The 12,861-nt window shown below is 33.9% G+C and overlaps 5 protein-coding genes across 7 annotated transcripts; 2 read left to right on the top strand and 3 right to left on the bottom strand.

Moving 5' to 3' along the window:
* Positions 1 to 307: 307 nt before the first annotated feature.
* Positions 308 to 2,096, bottom strand: LOC116343525 (actin-related protein 6). The gene is made up of 4 exons (XM_031771643.1): positions 1,872 to 2,096; positions 1,614 to 1,758; positions 678 to 1,516; positions 308 to 595 (listed from the first exon to the last, which is right to left on the bottom strand). The coding sequence occupies exons 1-4, from the start codon at positions 1,949 to 1,951 to the stop codon at positions 466 to 468; spliced, it is 1,194 nt and encodes a 397-aa protein (XP_031627503.1). The 5' UTR covers positions 1,952 to 2,096; the 3' UTR covers positions 308 to 465.
* Positions 2,097 to 2,192: 96 nt separating this feature from the next.
* On the top strand, positions 2,193 to 3,584 carry LOC116343535 (28S ribosomal protein S15, mitochondrial). Its single transcript, XM_031771653.1, has 4 exons — positions 2,193 to 2,314; positions 2,451 to 2,647; positions 2,735 to 2,868; positions 2,939 to 3,584. The coding sequence occupies exons 1-4, from the start codon at positions 2,288 to 2,290 to the stop codon at positions 3,451 to 3,453; spliced, it is 873 nt and encodes a 290-aa protein (XP_031627513.1). The 5' UTR covers positions 2,193 to 2,287; the 3' UTR covers positions 3,454 to 3,584.
* Positions 3,585 to 3,609: 25 nt separating this feature from the next.
* Positions 3,610 to 6,773, bottom strand: LOC116343517 (SH3 domain-containing protein Dlish). 3 transcript variants are annotated; one of them, XM_031771630.1, is made up of 8 exons: positions 6,280 to 6,773; positions 6,171 to 6,178; positions 5,609 to 6,013; positions 5,471 to 5,547; positions 5,341 to 5,391; positions 4,861 to 5,125; positions 4,236 to 4,705; positions 3,610 to 4,151 (listed from the first exon to the last, which is right to left on the bottom strand). In XM_031771630.1, the coding sequence occupies exons 1-8, from the start codon at positions 6,315 to 6,317 to the stop codon at positions 3,987 to 3,989; spliced, it is 1,479 nt and encodes a 492-aa protein (XP_031627490.1). In that variant the 5' UTR covers positions 6,318 to 6,773; the 3' UTR covers positions 3,610 to 3,986. The 3 variants fall into 3 exon arrangements, with proteins under 3 accessions (XP_031627490.1, XP_031627470.1, XP_031627481.1); XM_031771610.1 differs by having other exon boundaries at positions 6,171 to 6,188; positions 6,284 to 6,773; XM_031771621.1 differs by having other exon boundaries at positions 6,171 to 6,188; positions 6,290 to 6,773.
* Positions 6,774 to 7,648: 875 nt separating this feature from the next.
* Positions 7,649 to 10,777, bottom strand: LOC116344446 (FACT complex subunit Ssrp1). Its single transcript, XM_031773000.1, has 7 exons — positions 10,556 to 10,777; positions 9,834 to 10,411; positions 9,074 to 9,734; positions 8,816 to 8,978; positions 8,567 to 8,727; positions 8,052 to 8,456; positions 7,649 to 7,977 (listed from the first exon to the last, which is right to left on the bottom strand). Exons 1-7 carry the CDS (start codon positions 10,604 to 10,606, stop codon positions 7,906 to 7,908), a joined length of 2,091 nt encoding a protein of 696 aa, XP_031628860.1. The 5' UTR covers positions 10,607 to 10,777; the 3' UTR covers positions 7,649 to 7,905.
* Positions 10,778 to 10,955: 178 nt separating this feature from the next.
* On the top strand, positions 10,956 to 12,824 carry LOC116344457 (osteopetrosis-associated transmembrane protein 1-like). Its single transcript, XM_031773012.1, has 5 exons — positions 10,956 to 11,142; positions 11,283 to 11,385; positions 11,677 to 11,972; positions 12,041 to 12,291; positions 12,352 to 12,824. The coding sequence occupies exons 2-5, from the start codon at positions 11,324 to 11,326 to the stop codon at positions 12,580 to 12,582; spliced, it is 840 nt and encodes a 279-aa protein (XP_031628872.1). The 5' UTR covers positions 10,956 to 11,142; positions 11,283 to 11,323; the 3' UTR covers positions 12,583 to 12,824.
* The last annotated feature ends 37 nt before the right edge of the window (positions 12,825 to 12,861 follow it).

Raw genomic sequence — 12,861 nt, 5'->3', positions numbered from 1 at the left:
CATTTTTTTATTCATTTCTCTTGTTCTTCAACGTTTGCACGCATATATATACTTACCAATATGCCCATATTTAGTCGATTTATAAGGAGATTGGCTTTGATCATTCCAAAATTGAATATGCAATATGCATTGCACATTCTCGATTTATAACGACTCAACAAATCCAAAATAAGAAAATGAAAGGAAAATGTTCTTTTTTTTTAATACGTTCGTTTTATGGTTTAGATTTCAATCTGCATGGGCTATACTATTTCATTGTGAAAAGAAAACAAAATGGGACCATTCGAAACAAGATAAAGTAAGATTGTTGTGTGTTTGAATGTATCCACTTCAAGCTGGCGCCATTGAATAACTGAATCGCCACACATTGTCATGAATATTGAACTGATTTCTATTTTTAATTTTTTTTTCTGTTTTCCGTCTTTGTTTGTTCTCGCTTACAAAAATAAAATATATGTAGATTATTTAAATAGCAAATTTCTCGGTAACACCTCGTACACCTTCTTCTTCATATTGTTCACGCGTCATACATTTGGCCAAAAAGTCATCCTGTTGACTGAGTATTTTTCCGCCTTGCCATGCATATGTGATTGGACTGTGATAAAAAAAGGAAATGGTTTGAAATGATGAAATTAACAAACATTATGGAAGAGACATCTCCTTGGAAAATTGCTTACTTTTTTGGCACTGTAACCGCAACGTCAATGTAATCGGGAGCCAAAGCTCTCACTTCTTTCTGCAGTCGTTCTGCCATGCCGGGAAACATTGCACAACCGCCAATACACACAATGTTTGGTAATAAATGACCCAATGCCTTTTCCGGACATGATTTGCATGCATCAAATATAACTTCGGCCAATCCCATTTGTCGGATACCAACATCGGATGGATGAAATAACAATTCGGGTATGGTAAATCGTTCATTTGACAAACGTAACGTCTGTTGATCATCAGCCTGTTTACCGGCAACCGGTTCTCTTAAAAATCCACGTTTTATTGTTGTAAAATCGGGCAGCACATATTCTCGGGTGATTTTATTTTTGGGATCTCGTTTCTTTGCTATATCCATATCATGGTAAAAATTTTGTGACACATAACATGAGTCCTCTTTCACTTGATTGATAACATATGATTCATCCATTACATTTAATTGTCGATATGAGATTATTTCTTTTAAATGATTTGTTAAAACTTTGCCACCGATATCGATGCGCCGAATCGCCTGTTTCACCCGTTCACCCTTTACAAATGGAATGATGTGCGTAAAACTATAACCCATATCAATGACAATACAACAATGTGGTGCCGACAATGATTTTGTTGTTGCATAATTTTCATATGCTAAATCGGCGGCTGTCGTTCGTAGCAGCGTTTCACAGTCAAATTCTTCGAAAAAAATTTCGGTCATCGCCTCTTGAATTGATGTAAAATTAAATTGTGGCTCAGTTATTATTGTTGGTCGTGTAAAATCAACCGATGCACAACTTTTGCTAAACGCATAATCCCATACAGTTTTCTGTACATGTTCGGACATTCATGACAGAGATGAAAAAAAAAACAACACAAATAAATTTTTATCGAAAATGTATGCAAACGAAGCAGCAGACACTTACCTGGACATCCCAATTCACCAAGTAGCCTCTTTGAAAACATAGAATATAAAAAAGTCCCGATGCATCTCGACACTCTTCAATTTGATCACCAATGAATGGACGGCGTCGCTCTGATTTTGCCTTCATTATACAATTCGGTATGATTCTAAAAATGTGATAAAAACAAATGCAAAAACCAATTCACACATTTAGTCATTTCATTCATAAAGAATTTATCACGAATTTGCAATGAAAACGCCACATTTTGATTTTGTTTACTTTGGATCATTCTCAACGGATGTGCCAATTTTAATACTATATGCTCCATTATCGATTATGTTTGCATAATCCATGACCATATTCACGTTTGTTAGACACTTTACGATTTTAATTTGAATTTTGAATTGAAACAATAAAAATACACACACTTCACAGCCTACACAGAAATTGTTTACCAGCTTTTTGTGTTGCTGCGGCTTTTGTTTTAAAATTAAATGTCAGAATGAAAGCATTTCAGTATGCGATGTCGCTGTTGTGACATGCAGCGACCCGACATCTTTTTACCGAACTATTTGCATGTTGTGTCAAACATTTAGGTTATGTATAGTTTTTTCATTGAATTGAATGAAAATACTGCACAAGATTGTTAATGAGATTTTAGTTTCAACTTTTTGCCCTTTTTGTACCGCAACAAAATGTTTAGTTTAATTACGAAGCATACGGTAAATTCGAGGGGCAAATCACTTAAAAATTACTTATTAATTATTATTGATTGTTTTACGATTATTTTTCGATTAGTTTCGATTACTTATCGATTATTTAAAATTTTATTCTTTTCTTTTGTGATTCTCCTCTTAGGTAAATTCGAGCAAAAATATAATAATTAATCCAGCAATATTGGCACGAACGAGAACCGTCAATTTAAAAATAAAATGGGAACCACCAGAACGAATTTCACGATGGAAGGCAGAACGAACTGGTGATATTGGATCTTTTGTTCTACCAGATCCAACAAATATTTGTGTTCAGTATCAATTTTCGTCCGAATTAGAGAAGTAAGTTTTTATTAGTGATGATAAAATAAAACAACCAATATTTACGTATTCGACATAAATTAAATATCTTTGCTCTTTATTTTCTAGTGCTGAGCCAAACGTTCGAAATCAATTTACCCTTGGATGGCATCCGTTGAAATATACGAAAGAATTTTATGAAAAGACATTGATTGATTCAGTTCGATCGCATGTTTATGATTACAATTCGCCAGTGGCCATGAGTAAGTATAAAATACTCGATCTATTCTTCAGCCGTATGACCAATTCAATATTTTATTTGTCACTCTGTAGTTGCCCAATTGACTGGCAGCATTCGATACATGCAATGGTGTATTGCAAATCAAAAAGAACGTCGTAGAACGCGAGAAGTTTATCGATTGCAAATTCATAAATTGACGGTGGGTCGATTTCATATGCTTAAAAATTTGCGTCAAACGGACTACAAACAATACGAATGGCTGTTGGAGCGTTTGGACTTGCAATTCAAGCCCAAACCGTCAAAAGAAAATGAAATCATGATTTCTCGAAAAGAAGGTTTGCGTCAACTAACCAATTCGTATTGTGAGGAAGTTAAAAATGAAAAATTGGACGCATATCGAAAGCAATTGGATGCAGACAAATTGCCATTTTTGGAGCAAAAATTGAAGAATTTGGAATTTATACGAAATGAACAAATGGCATTAAAAGTTCCATGCACCATAACTAAGGAACAAATTGAAGAAATACGAAAACAATACGAAGAAATGAAGAAAGTGCACGAAGCCAATAAGATCCAACCAACCAAAAAGAAATGGAGAGTTTACTAATTAAAAAAAATGCATTTGTGTGTATAGATTTTAGTTTTCTAACAATTCGACACATGTGCACTGCTTGTCTACAGTCATAATCAATTGAAGGAAAATAAAAGGATGAAAAAAAACTATTATTTTCGAAAAAATTGAAAAAATGTTTACATTTTTGTTGTTGTTTTTTTAGTAATGTTCGTTCATTGATAAATTAAAAATAACTAATTATTGATAATAACTTATACTGTGACTTTATGTCAATATGTTAATGCAGACACGGCCATTTCAAAAAGTTCACTGGAAAGACGACCGAAAAAATATTTTCAATTTAAAAAATAAAAATAGAAAATTCATTTTAAATATGATATTTTAAAAAGAATATTAGAGATTCGAAAGGTAAATCGTGAAAGGCTTACAAACAAAAATTGATGACAAACAAAATCGTTAAAAAAAACTCTAAACGTATAACTATTTTATTTATAGCACTGTTTCGTTGGACTGGAGCTCTCGTTATCTCTTTATCTCTATCTATCTCTCTTGCTCTTCTCCACCACTCAGAGACTAGTCATTGCAGGTGTGCGTGCATATGCTTTTGGAATGAAGCCATATTTTCGGGTTTTTGGAGCATACGCCCATAGCCAACCATCCACCGTTTGATTATTCAAATCGGCATAGATCCAATCGCCACGGCGTACCGATAAGTCATCTGGAGCTTGAGCCTGCAAAATGAATACAAAAAAAAAAAAACGCAAAACATTTTTTCAAATCAATTTGATTTGCTTGAAAATTTCCAATATCGTTACCTTGTAATCATACAACATAACTAATTCAGTTCCATGATAGCGCAAATCTTCCGAACCACCAATAATGGATTGTTGCTGCTGCTGTTGTTGTTGTTGTTGTTGTTGTTGTTGTTGCTGTTGCGAAACTTGCACTTGATTATTGGTATTACTGGAATTATTGGTTGCACCATTGTTCAGCATCGTTTGATCGTTTATACCATTATTTACATGGCCGATGGCTGTGCTCATTTGCAAATTGTGCGTTTGACATGTATTCGCATCATTGGTCACGATTGCCTCCGACGTTTGATTCTGTAATTGACGGGCATCATTCAATTGATTCATTGCTGCATTATATGCATTTTGTGCCGATGGTTTTGTACTATTTTGCAAAATATTATCAGCCGGGTACACAAATCCTGACGGAATAAAACCTTCTTGGCCATCACTGCGTACAATCCAAAACCATTCCGGATCTTCACGATTTAAAACTGAACATTTTACCACAATGAGAATAAATAAAGAAAATAAAAAAAATATATTTGTGCAAATATTGACCATAAAATCCATTGATATTGAACATTTTTATTTTTTACGATTTTTAAATTTAAAATGACTGGAATGTGAAAAAAATAATGCAAAATACCCGTAACAAATTCTCCGCGCTCAACTGACACATCGTTCTCATCGCGCGCGATAAATGTATAGAGTACAATGTATCGTCCGCAAATATCTTTTGCAAATGGAATGTAGTCTTGATCGGAGCTTAAACTAGCCTGTGAATGTTTAAGCATGGAATTTTGTAGTCCAATCAAACCAGACATTGTATTATCATCAAGAATCTCGGCTGTGGACAATTCAATTAATTCAGATGCAGATGATTGATTATTTGTCTTTGTTCCAGTGTTATGCTATACGAAAATATATTAACACGTTAAAAAAGGCTGGTTTTCAATTAAAATATGCTATTTTTCATAGGTGTTGACAACAAGGTTTCCAATTGATTACGAAGGAGAATGAGAATTTGAGTAAAAAAACCGTTTTCAGACTTTTTTGAGGAGAGAAATCATGATCTTTGAAAGCTGGGTCAACGTCTATGGTTTTTTTTTTGTAATTTCTAACAAACCTCAGTATTATCGACCGAATTCGGATTATTCAATTTACTTCCATTATTATGCTGTAAGAATGAGAGTCGAAAAAAGATTTTTCGTTTTAAAACCGTTTTAAATAATTTAATTTTGTTAAAAATTATCAACCTCATTGTTATTGCTGTTTCCCTCATTGTTATTATTTGTGTCATTGCTATTGTTGTTAGTATTTGCATTCGAATCACCTAAAAAACAATAAAATATTTGTGTGAAAACTATTTCTAAAATCCATTCAAACAAATGTACCTTTGTCATTTCCATTTTCATTGCCAAAGTATAGCATTTGTTCAGTGCGGGGAAGCTTTTTCTTGATGGCCAAATCGGCCAATTGTGTATTATATGGTGTACAATAAGAGTATGGTATGAAACCTTCTTGACGTGTATCTTGTCCAATAACGTAAACCCAATCATTTTCACGATATAAAATGTTCACAATTTGTCCACGCTTCACTTCCAATTCGTCATCGACGCACGGTGTGAAATCATGCAAAACGACCATTTTTGAGTCGGGACTTAATCCATGCTCTTTCTCAATGCCAACACGAACCAATGTTTCAATGCTTGCCGATCCAGTGATACGACCCAATCCATGATTTAATCCAAGACCACTGTTTGATCTCGTTAAATCCTTATCAATTTCACCACTAACCGCTGATCAATAAGTAATGCATGAGACAATAAACAAAAAAAAAATCATTTTAATCATCATCTCACTGCGGAAAATTGGACTATTCTTTCATCTTTCTCATGGGAAAATATTGTTCAACATTTCTTTCTGAATTAAAAAAAAAATATCTGTAACACTTACATTTCTTTTTACTCCGACCTGGGGGTGCATCAAAAAAGAATTTAATTAATGAGTAATGGAACAGAATCGAAAGAATGGATGGTTGTAATAAAGATAGATAAATGGATATTTACTCCGACCTATTCGAACGGGGCATAAAAATGCCATGGTATGCTTGTTAGTTTATTGTTGTTGCTGTTGTTCACTTGTTGATTAATTGGAATACAATCTTTACTTGATTTGTCTCATTTAATATTATGTCAACGAATTCCAGGGACACCTTTTTTAGAACGAAAGAGAGATCTTTATTCAACACTAACTCAATTAATCGGGGTCGATGATTCTTTTTTTTTTTCTGTGTACTGTTCTTTCGTGGTTCTTCACAATTTTATCACCGACACAAATGATTATCAAATTTTCCTCGTGAAGAAATTGTTACTATTCGACGATGATACGAAAAGAAAAAAAATATATAGAAACAAGATCATGCATCAAACTGCTGATTTGTTGATTTATTTCGGGAAAGTTGGAATGGAATGCACAAACGACCACCACACTGTTTAATGCTGTGCAATTAAATTGTATGTATATATATAATAAACATTTAATGCGAATGATCGACATTTACCTCACTGAGACTTTAACACACAACAACACCAGCAAGTTTTGTGTATTCACGTACGTGCATGTATATGTAAGCATGTTCGTGTGTGTATTAAAGAGTAAACGATGCTTTGTATATTGAGAAACAGAAGTAGTAGCCGCAACACCGAGAGTCACCACCATGCTATTGGTAATGCAAAGAAGGAAGAATTATAAGAAGAACGAAAGAAGAAGAAATTTTTCTTAAGGTATTTATCGTCAACACACTAAACATACCGTGTATGTACATGCATGCTTGTGTTGTTAAATCGGTTGTTCTTCCTCTCTCTCTCTCTGTCCCTATGCCTTTCTCTCTTTCTAATTCATTGGAATGCTTTGTGCATTGGCGTTGCGTTCGTCTCATACCATTCTTCATATTGGGTATGGGTCATTCTTCTTCATGCAATGGATCAGCAACGATTTCGGTTTGAGTGTGCGTTGGTGCTGCTAGCGAAATTCCAGTGCATATTTATATACGTATGTGTTCACATGGTGAACATGTTTGAATTCTGAACTTCACATCCAATCTAATCTCACATACTCTGTTCGGGTTTCTTTTCCATAATTCATATGAGATTGTGTTAGAAGAAAAAAAAAACTACACAGAGAAAGAACAAAAACTGAACTATGCAAAACAATTTTATTTTTCCGCATACTATAATATTTTCAGCCTTGATATTTTTTTACAGAAATATTTAAAAAAAAACAATTCTTTTTCACATTTTTTGTTTCGATCTTTATTTTACTGAAAATTAGAATTTAAACTCATTCAGTTGGCCATTTTTTGTACGTAAAGTTAAAAAAAGCCATCATTTCTCATCTGTATATTTGTCAAAATAAAAACTTTGCCACAATTGTATGTTTTGTGAAAATGATCATTTATTCAACTATTCTTATTCAATATTATGTCACTAGACATTAGAATTATGAATGGAAATGATATTACTTAATATAAAAACATACAAACGAATCTCAACATCTCATTTTCATTAGTTATTAAACCAATGCATTTGTGAGCTTAAAAAAATACTTAGACATAACATTGGTTGTTGTTGTTGTTTTTCTTTCTGGCTTAATCTAGAATTGTAATGAGTTTCGCTGGGAAACGGTCTGTTTAATCACTGGCACTGCCGCTACCATCTTCTTCGTCTTCATCATCATCGTCTTCCGATTCCGTTTCATTCTTCTGCAAATGCATAAAATCAAAATAAATTCTCTCACAAATTGCTTTTTGTTTCTCTTTCATTGTCGTGTACTGACCTTTTTCTTCTTCTTTTTGTTGTCATCTGAACCGCTCGAGCTGTCATCTTCCGAGATATATTCTTTGCTCTTAAATCCACTGCCGGCCATTGTTTGTGACGTTGATTTTTTGGGCGATGATGATTCTTTCTTGCGTTTCTTGGACGCCGAATCGTCGCCAGATGCTTTGTAGTTCTTCATTTCATTGGCGTAGCGTTCTTTATCTTTTGCGGCCTTTTCTTCCCAAATCGATTTATCTTTGAGTTCACGCCACAATTCGCCACCTCTTTTTGCGATTTCAGTTACTTTTAAGTTTGGATTTTCACGTTTGATTTCTTCGCGGCTCTCATTCAACCATAACATGAATGCGGTAGATGCTCGTTTTGGTGCATTTTCATCTTTGTTCTTCTTTTTCTTTGATTTTGACTAAAGAAACATGAAGGGAAAAAAGAAATCGACAATTTTATGAGTATCGATTAAAATTGATTGGAAAGTTGTTGACAGAAAAAAATGCAAATGGACTTTTGATTATATACCGAACTGCTGCTTGTCTTTTCACGGTGATCTTTTTTCTTTTCCTTTTTCTCCTTCTTTTTCTTCTTCTTTTCGCGAGCCGCACTATCATCCGATTCACCGTCAGACGAATCTGTTGTCGATACGTTACTATCATATTCATCGGCAACATCTTCTTCTTTTTCTATTGAAAACAAACGAATAATGCGATTTTTTTTTTAAATTTTGTTCGGGTTTTGACATGAACCTTAAAATAATTTGTATTAACTCACCAGCATCTGGATTGAAATCATCATCAGTAGATTCATCTGAATTGCTGCCATCGTCATCTGAATCACGAGCTTTTCCTTCAGCCTTTACACGTGCCAGGTATGCATCTGGTTCACCTTCATTTTCCGAATCGCCAAAGTCATTATCATTGTAACCAGCTTTATCCTGTTTGAATTGAAATTTAATTTTTTTTATGTTGATTAAAATTATTTGCGACCAAATAAGTGTTTTGACACTTGAATCGTGTGTTGAATACTTACACTTTTTCCGGTATTTTTGACATGAACCTTTTTGTTCGTAATGTAATTGAAAAGTGTATTGTACTCTTCTTTTTCGATGCTATTGAATGTTGTCTTAACGCCGGTTTTGAGTTCAATTTCAAAATCAAAACTACGCGTGGAACCACCACTTCGGGCAAAATTAACCGATGAAATTTCTTCGAATCGAATGTGCATCGGTGGCTTGTTTACGTACATAAAACCACGTTCTAATGGATATAAATAACCAGCGGCCGCTTTGAATGAGCACGCAATGGCCGGCGTACCTGAATGTCCAATAAATGAACCGGGTCCCGTCAATTTTCGATTAACCAATGCTTTCATTATTTTGCCTAACACTTCGTACACCGGTCCTGACAGTTCCTTCGTCAATTTATCTTCGTATTTTGTTTTCAGCTCTTCTTCGCTGAACGGTAACTCGATGCTTGTATCTTCTTCGTTGCCAAATAACAATACAAGGAAATGATAACGCGTTTGACCTTGTTTAATTGGCGGATCCAATGACAGAATGAAGAACATTTGACGATTGTCTTTGTGTGGCAATAGGAACAGTCGTAATACCGTCGACATTGGAATTTTATAGTCAAATGTTTTTCCATGAAGTTGAAAGAACGACTGGAAGATTTTAATGTCGTAACGACCACTGTGGAAAAGAGAGAGGGAGGGGAAGGGGAAGAGAGAAAAAAGTTTTTTTTAAACGAATTCAGAAATTAAAATGGCATTGCAATGGAATGAGTCATACCGCGGTGTAAGACATTGAAGTTCTCGGAATATGGCGATGGCATCACCCGAAGCAGACAAAACGGATGCTTGCTTAACCACATTTTGATGGAATGCTTCGACTGGATCGACTTCGGCTGATTCCGTTACTGGTATGTGAAACCGCATTTCAACCAAACTAACCGGTGTGTCATCGTTCTGATGAAATTCCATTGTGACTTCATTTTTACCAGTTGTACATTGTGACACATTTTGTAGAGGTATTTCGAAGCTGGTCTTTTTGTCACAGTCAAAATTCAATACGGATCCATTGAAATGTACGGTGCCCCAATTCCATCCGCGTAATGATAATTCTTTTTCAAGCATATCTTTTGCATAATTCTTTTTGAAAAAATCAGCAAGTTTACCCTCTTCGCCTGATTTGAAACCGATGAAACGATGCAAAGAACCATTTTTTGTGAACATACGCAAACCAATCGAATCAACAAATCGTTGAAAGTTCACCATCTCAATGTCGCTTCCATTTAGCTGATCAACTTTGCCTGTTTTATTGCTTTTGAAGATGATGTTTTGATCGGTCATTTTGAGGCGGCCAGACGTCTGCACACACAAACCACATGCAACAGAAAGAGAGAAGGAGAGAAATTGTACACAAATCAATAAACGGTACTGAACAATGTATTTTATGGAAATTTCCATTGATTCATTTTCATATTATTTTTTTTTTTATTTCGATCAACTTACCATGTTGCCTTTGCTTTCGCATAAAATATCCCCGTATTCAAGCGTATCCATGTTGAATGCGCAATTTTTACACAAATGAAAACTATGAAAACTTTTATAATATACGTTGCTGAAGTATCGGTATTCAGTTGTTTAACAAATGAATGTCGTGTGATGAATGGTTTCAACAGACGCGCTAAACATGCTTGGTTATGTTGTCTGTCACAGCTGTCATTCTTCAGACCAATTACGCGCGATTTTTTTTTACTTCAATTTTCGAATTTTCGAACATCGAAATATTCTAGATTGTTGTATATACATCACACTCATTTCATCCAGTGATGAAATTATTATACAAAAGACAAAGCAACACAATCACACAGAACCATTTTTGATATATAAACAAATCCAAATAACAATTCATTGTTGTTGAATTGTCAACATTCCACATGGAGATTAAATTTAAGAAGAAAATAGAAAATCAATTAAATGATGATCATGATTAAATGAAAAATTAACTCAAATATAATATGCGATTTGTGATAAGTTTATAAATAATATATTGAATTACTGAAGCGGTTAATCCACATTTTGGCCAGTTTAATAATGTATCAAATTTCTATAAATAAAATACAAAAGGATTTACATTTAATTGCACCATATATGAATCATAGTATAAATTTATCAACTATATAACACCGAGAATAATCATATCTGGTTTCATTTCTTTGTTTTCTGATCGCTGTAGCCAGTATGATTCCGTAAACACTCTGATTCACACTTGCAATTATGGTTATTTTTAACTGGCTATTTTCAATAATTTTTTTCGCGAGTTTTTTCTGCGTTCATAGGTGAGTTTTATTCAAACTTTAAACAAACTTTTTTTTTCAAAAATATTTCCTACTGTTTTTACTACAAAGCCATTATGATGAATCGAAACAAAATTTGAATTGTTAATTACCGTATAATTGTTTTTTTGAGTTTTAAACAAAATTATACATCAAAATAAAAATGATTTTTTGATGAATCTATTTTTCAAAGAAACCCTCTTTTAATCTATCGTTTCAGTCAAATAAATTTGTCAATCAATTGTTTTTTTTTTTTTTTCAAATTTAATTTGAATTTTTTCCGAAATGTTCCAGTGACAACATTACAGAAGCGAAGGATGAATGTAGAAAATTATTCAATATACTGAAAGAGTCATTGGGTGAATTGGATGTGTGCACAATTGGGAATGCAGTTCCGGTGGGAATGTGTGATGCATGTATTGGACAATATGTAAAAGCTGTGCAATCATTTCACAACTTGACAAATGTCAGTGATCCAAAGTCAGTCCGTGAACGGTGCATTGACCGCTTTATGAATCAGGATGCCTTAAATATCGTATGGCAACAATATCAAAGTGCAAAAAATCTATGGAACAATGCGGACTGTTCAAGTAAGCCTGTAGTCAGAAAGCCTGTAGTTATCATTTTCTACTTTCAATTGCTTTATATTTAATTGCAGATTGTTTCGTCGAGCAATGTGACGCCGATAAAATTGTTGATGTTAATAAAGTAAAAGAACTTTGCAAGCAAAATGTTGAAATAATCAATTTCAAAAATCGTACCAGTATATTGAATGATTGTCTTCGTGAAGGCGATATACATCGTGTGGATGTTTGTAAAGAATGTTTGACGAAATTTAATTCGTTAGAAGAAACCTATAAAAATTTGCCCGGATCACCAAATCAAATTTGTTTTGAAGCAATTGATCAGGTAAATCAAATTAAAATGGAAAAAATTAGAAATTACTAAAATATGATCGTTTTTATACAGTTCAATAGAACCAGTAGTACGTGGTACAATGATCGAAAATGTCTAAAGCCTGTGGTTCCAATGCATCTTTCTGTTACGCTCGAAGTAGTCTTGATTCTAATCGGCATATTGGTGTTATCGGCAATGGGTTATGGTGGATTTTATGCATTCACAATTTACCGCCAACAAGGAAATTATGTAGAGCAATTGGATTCCGACAGCGGAGAAGTAACGCCACCTATTAATCCATAAGAATTGTACTGTAATAAAAAATTCGGTGATTATTTTTTTTAAACAATCGCACACAAACACTTAAAAACGAAAAAAAAAACAAGTGACGCCATCTAACTGTCGATGGTTGAATGTCGATTTTCGAATAAGTTGTGTCACATATTGGTGTAGTTGCTGGTTGTTTTTTTATCTCTTCATAATTTTATCCATATGTAAGCAAGAACGAGAGAAATATACGTGATTTTGCATGCAACTGAATCGAAGTCTTAATTGTTTTCTTTTTCTTTCCGTCTTTCATTC

This window comes from Contarinia nasturtii, unplaced genomic scaffold (genome assembly GCF_009176525.2).
Source record: "Contarinia nasturtii isolate CC-2019 unplaced genomic scaffold, AAFC_CNas_1.1 Cnas_scaffold_129, whole genome shotgun sequence".
Classification (NCBI taxonomy): Eukaryota; Metazoa; Arthropoda; class Insecta; order Diptera; family Cecidomyiidae; genus Contarinia; species Contarinia nasturtii.
This window is presented reverse-complemented; position numbering and strand designations above follow the sequence as displayed.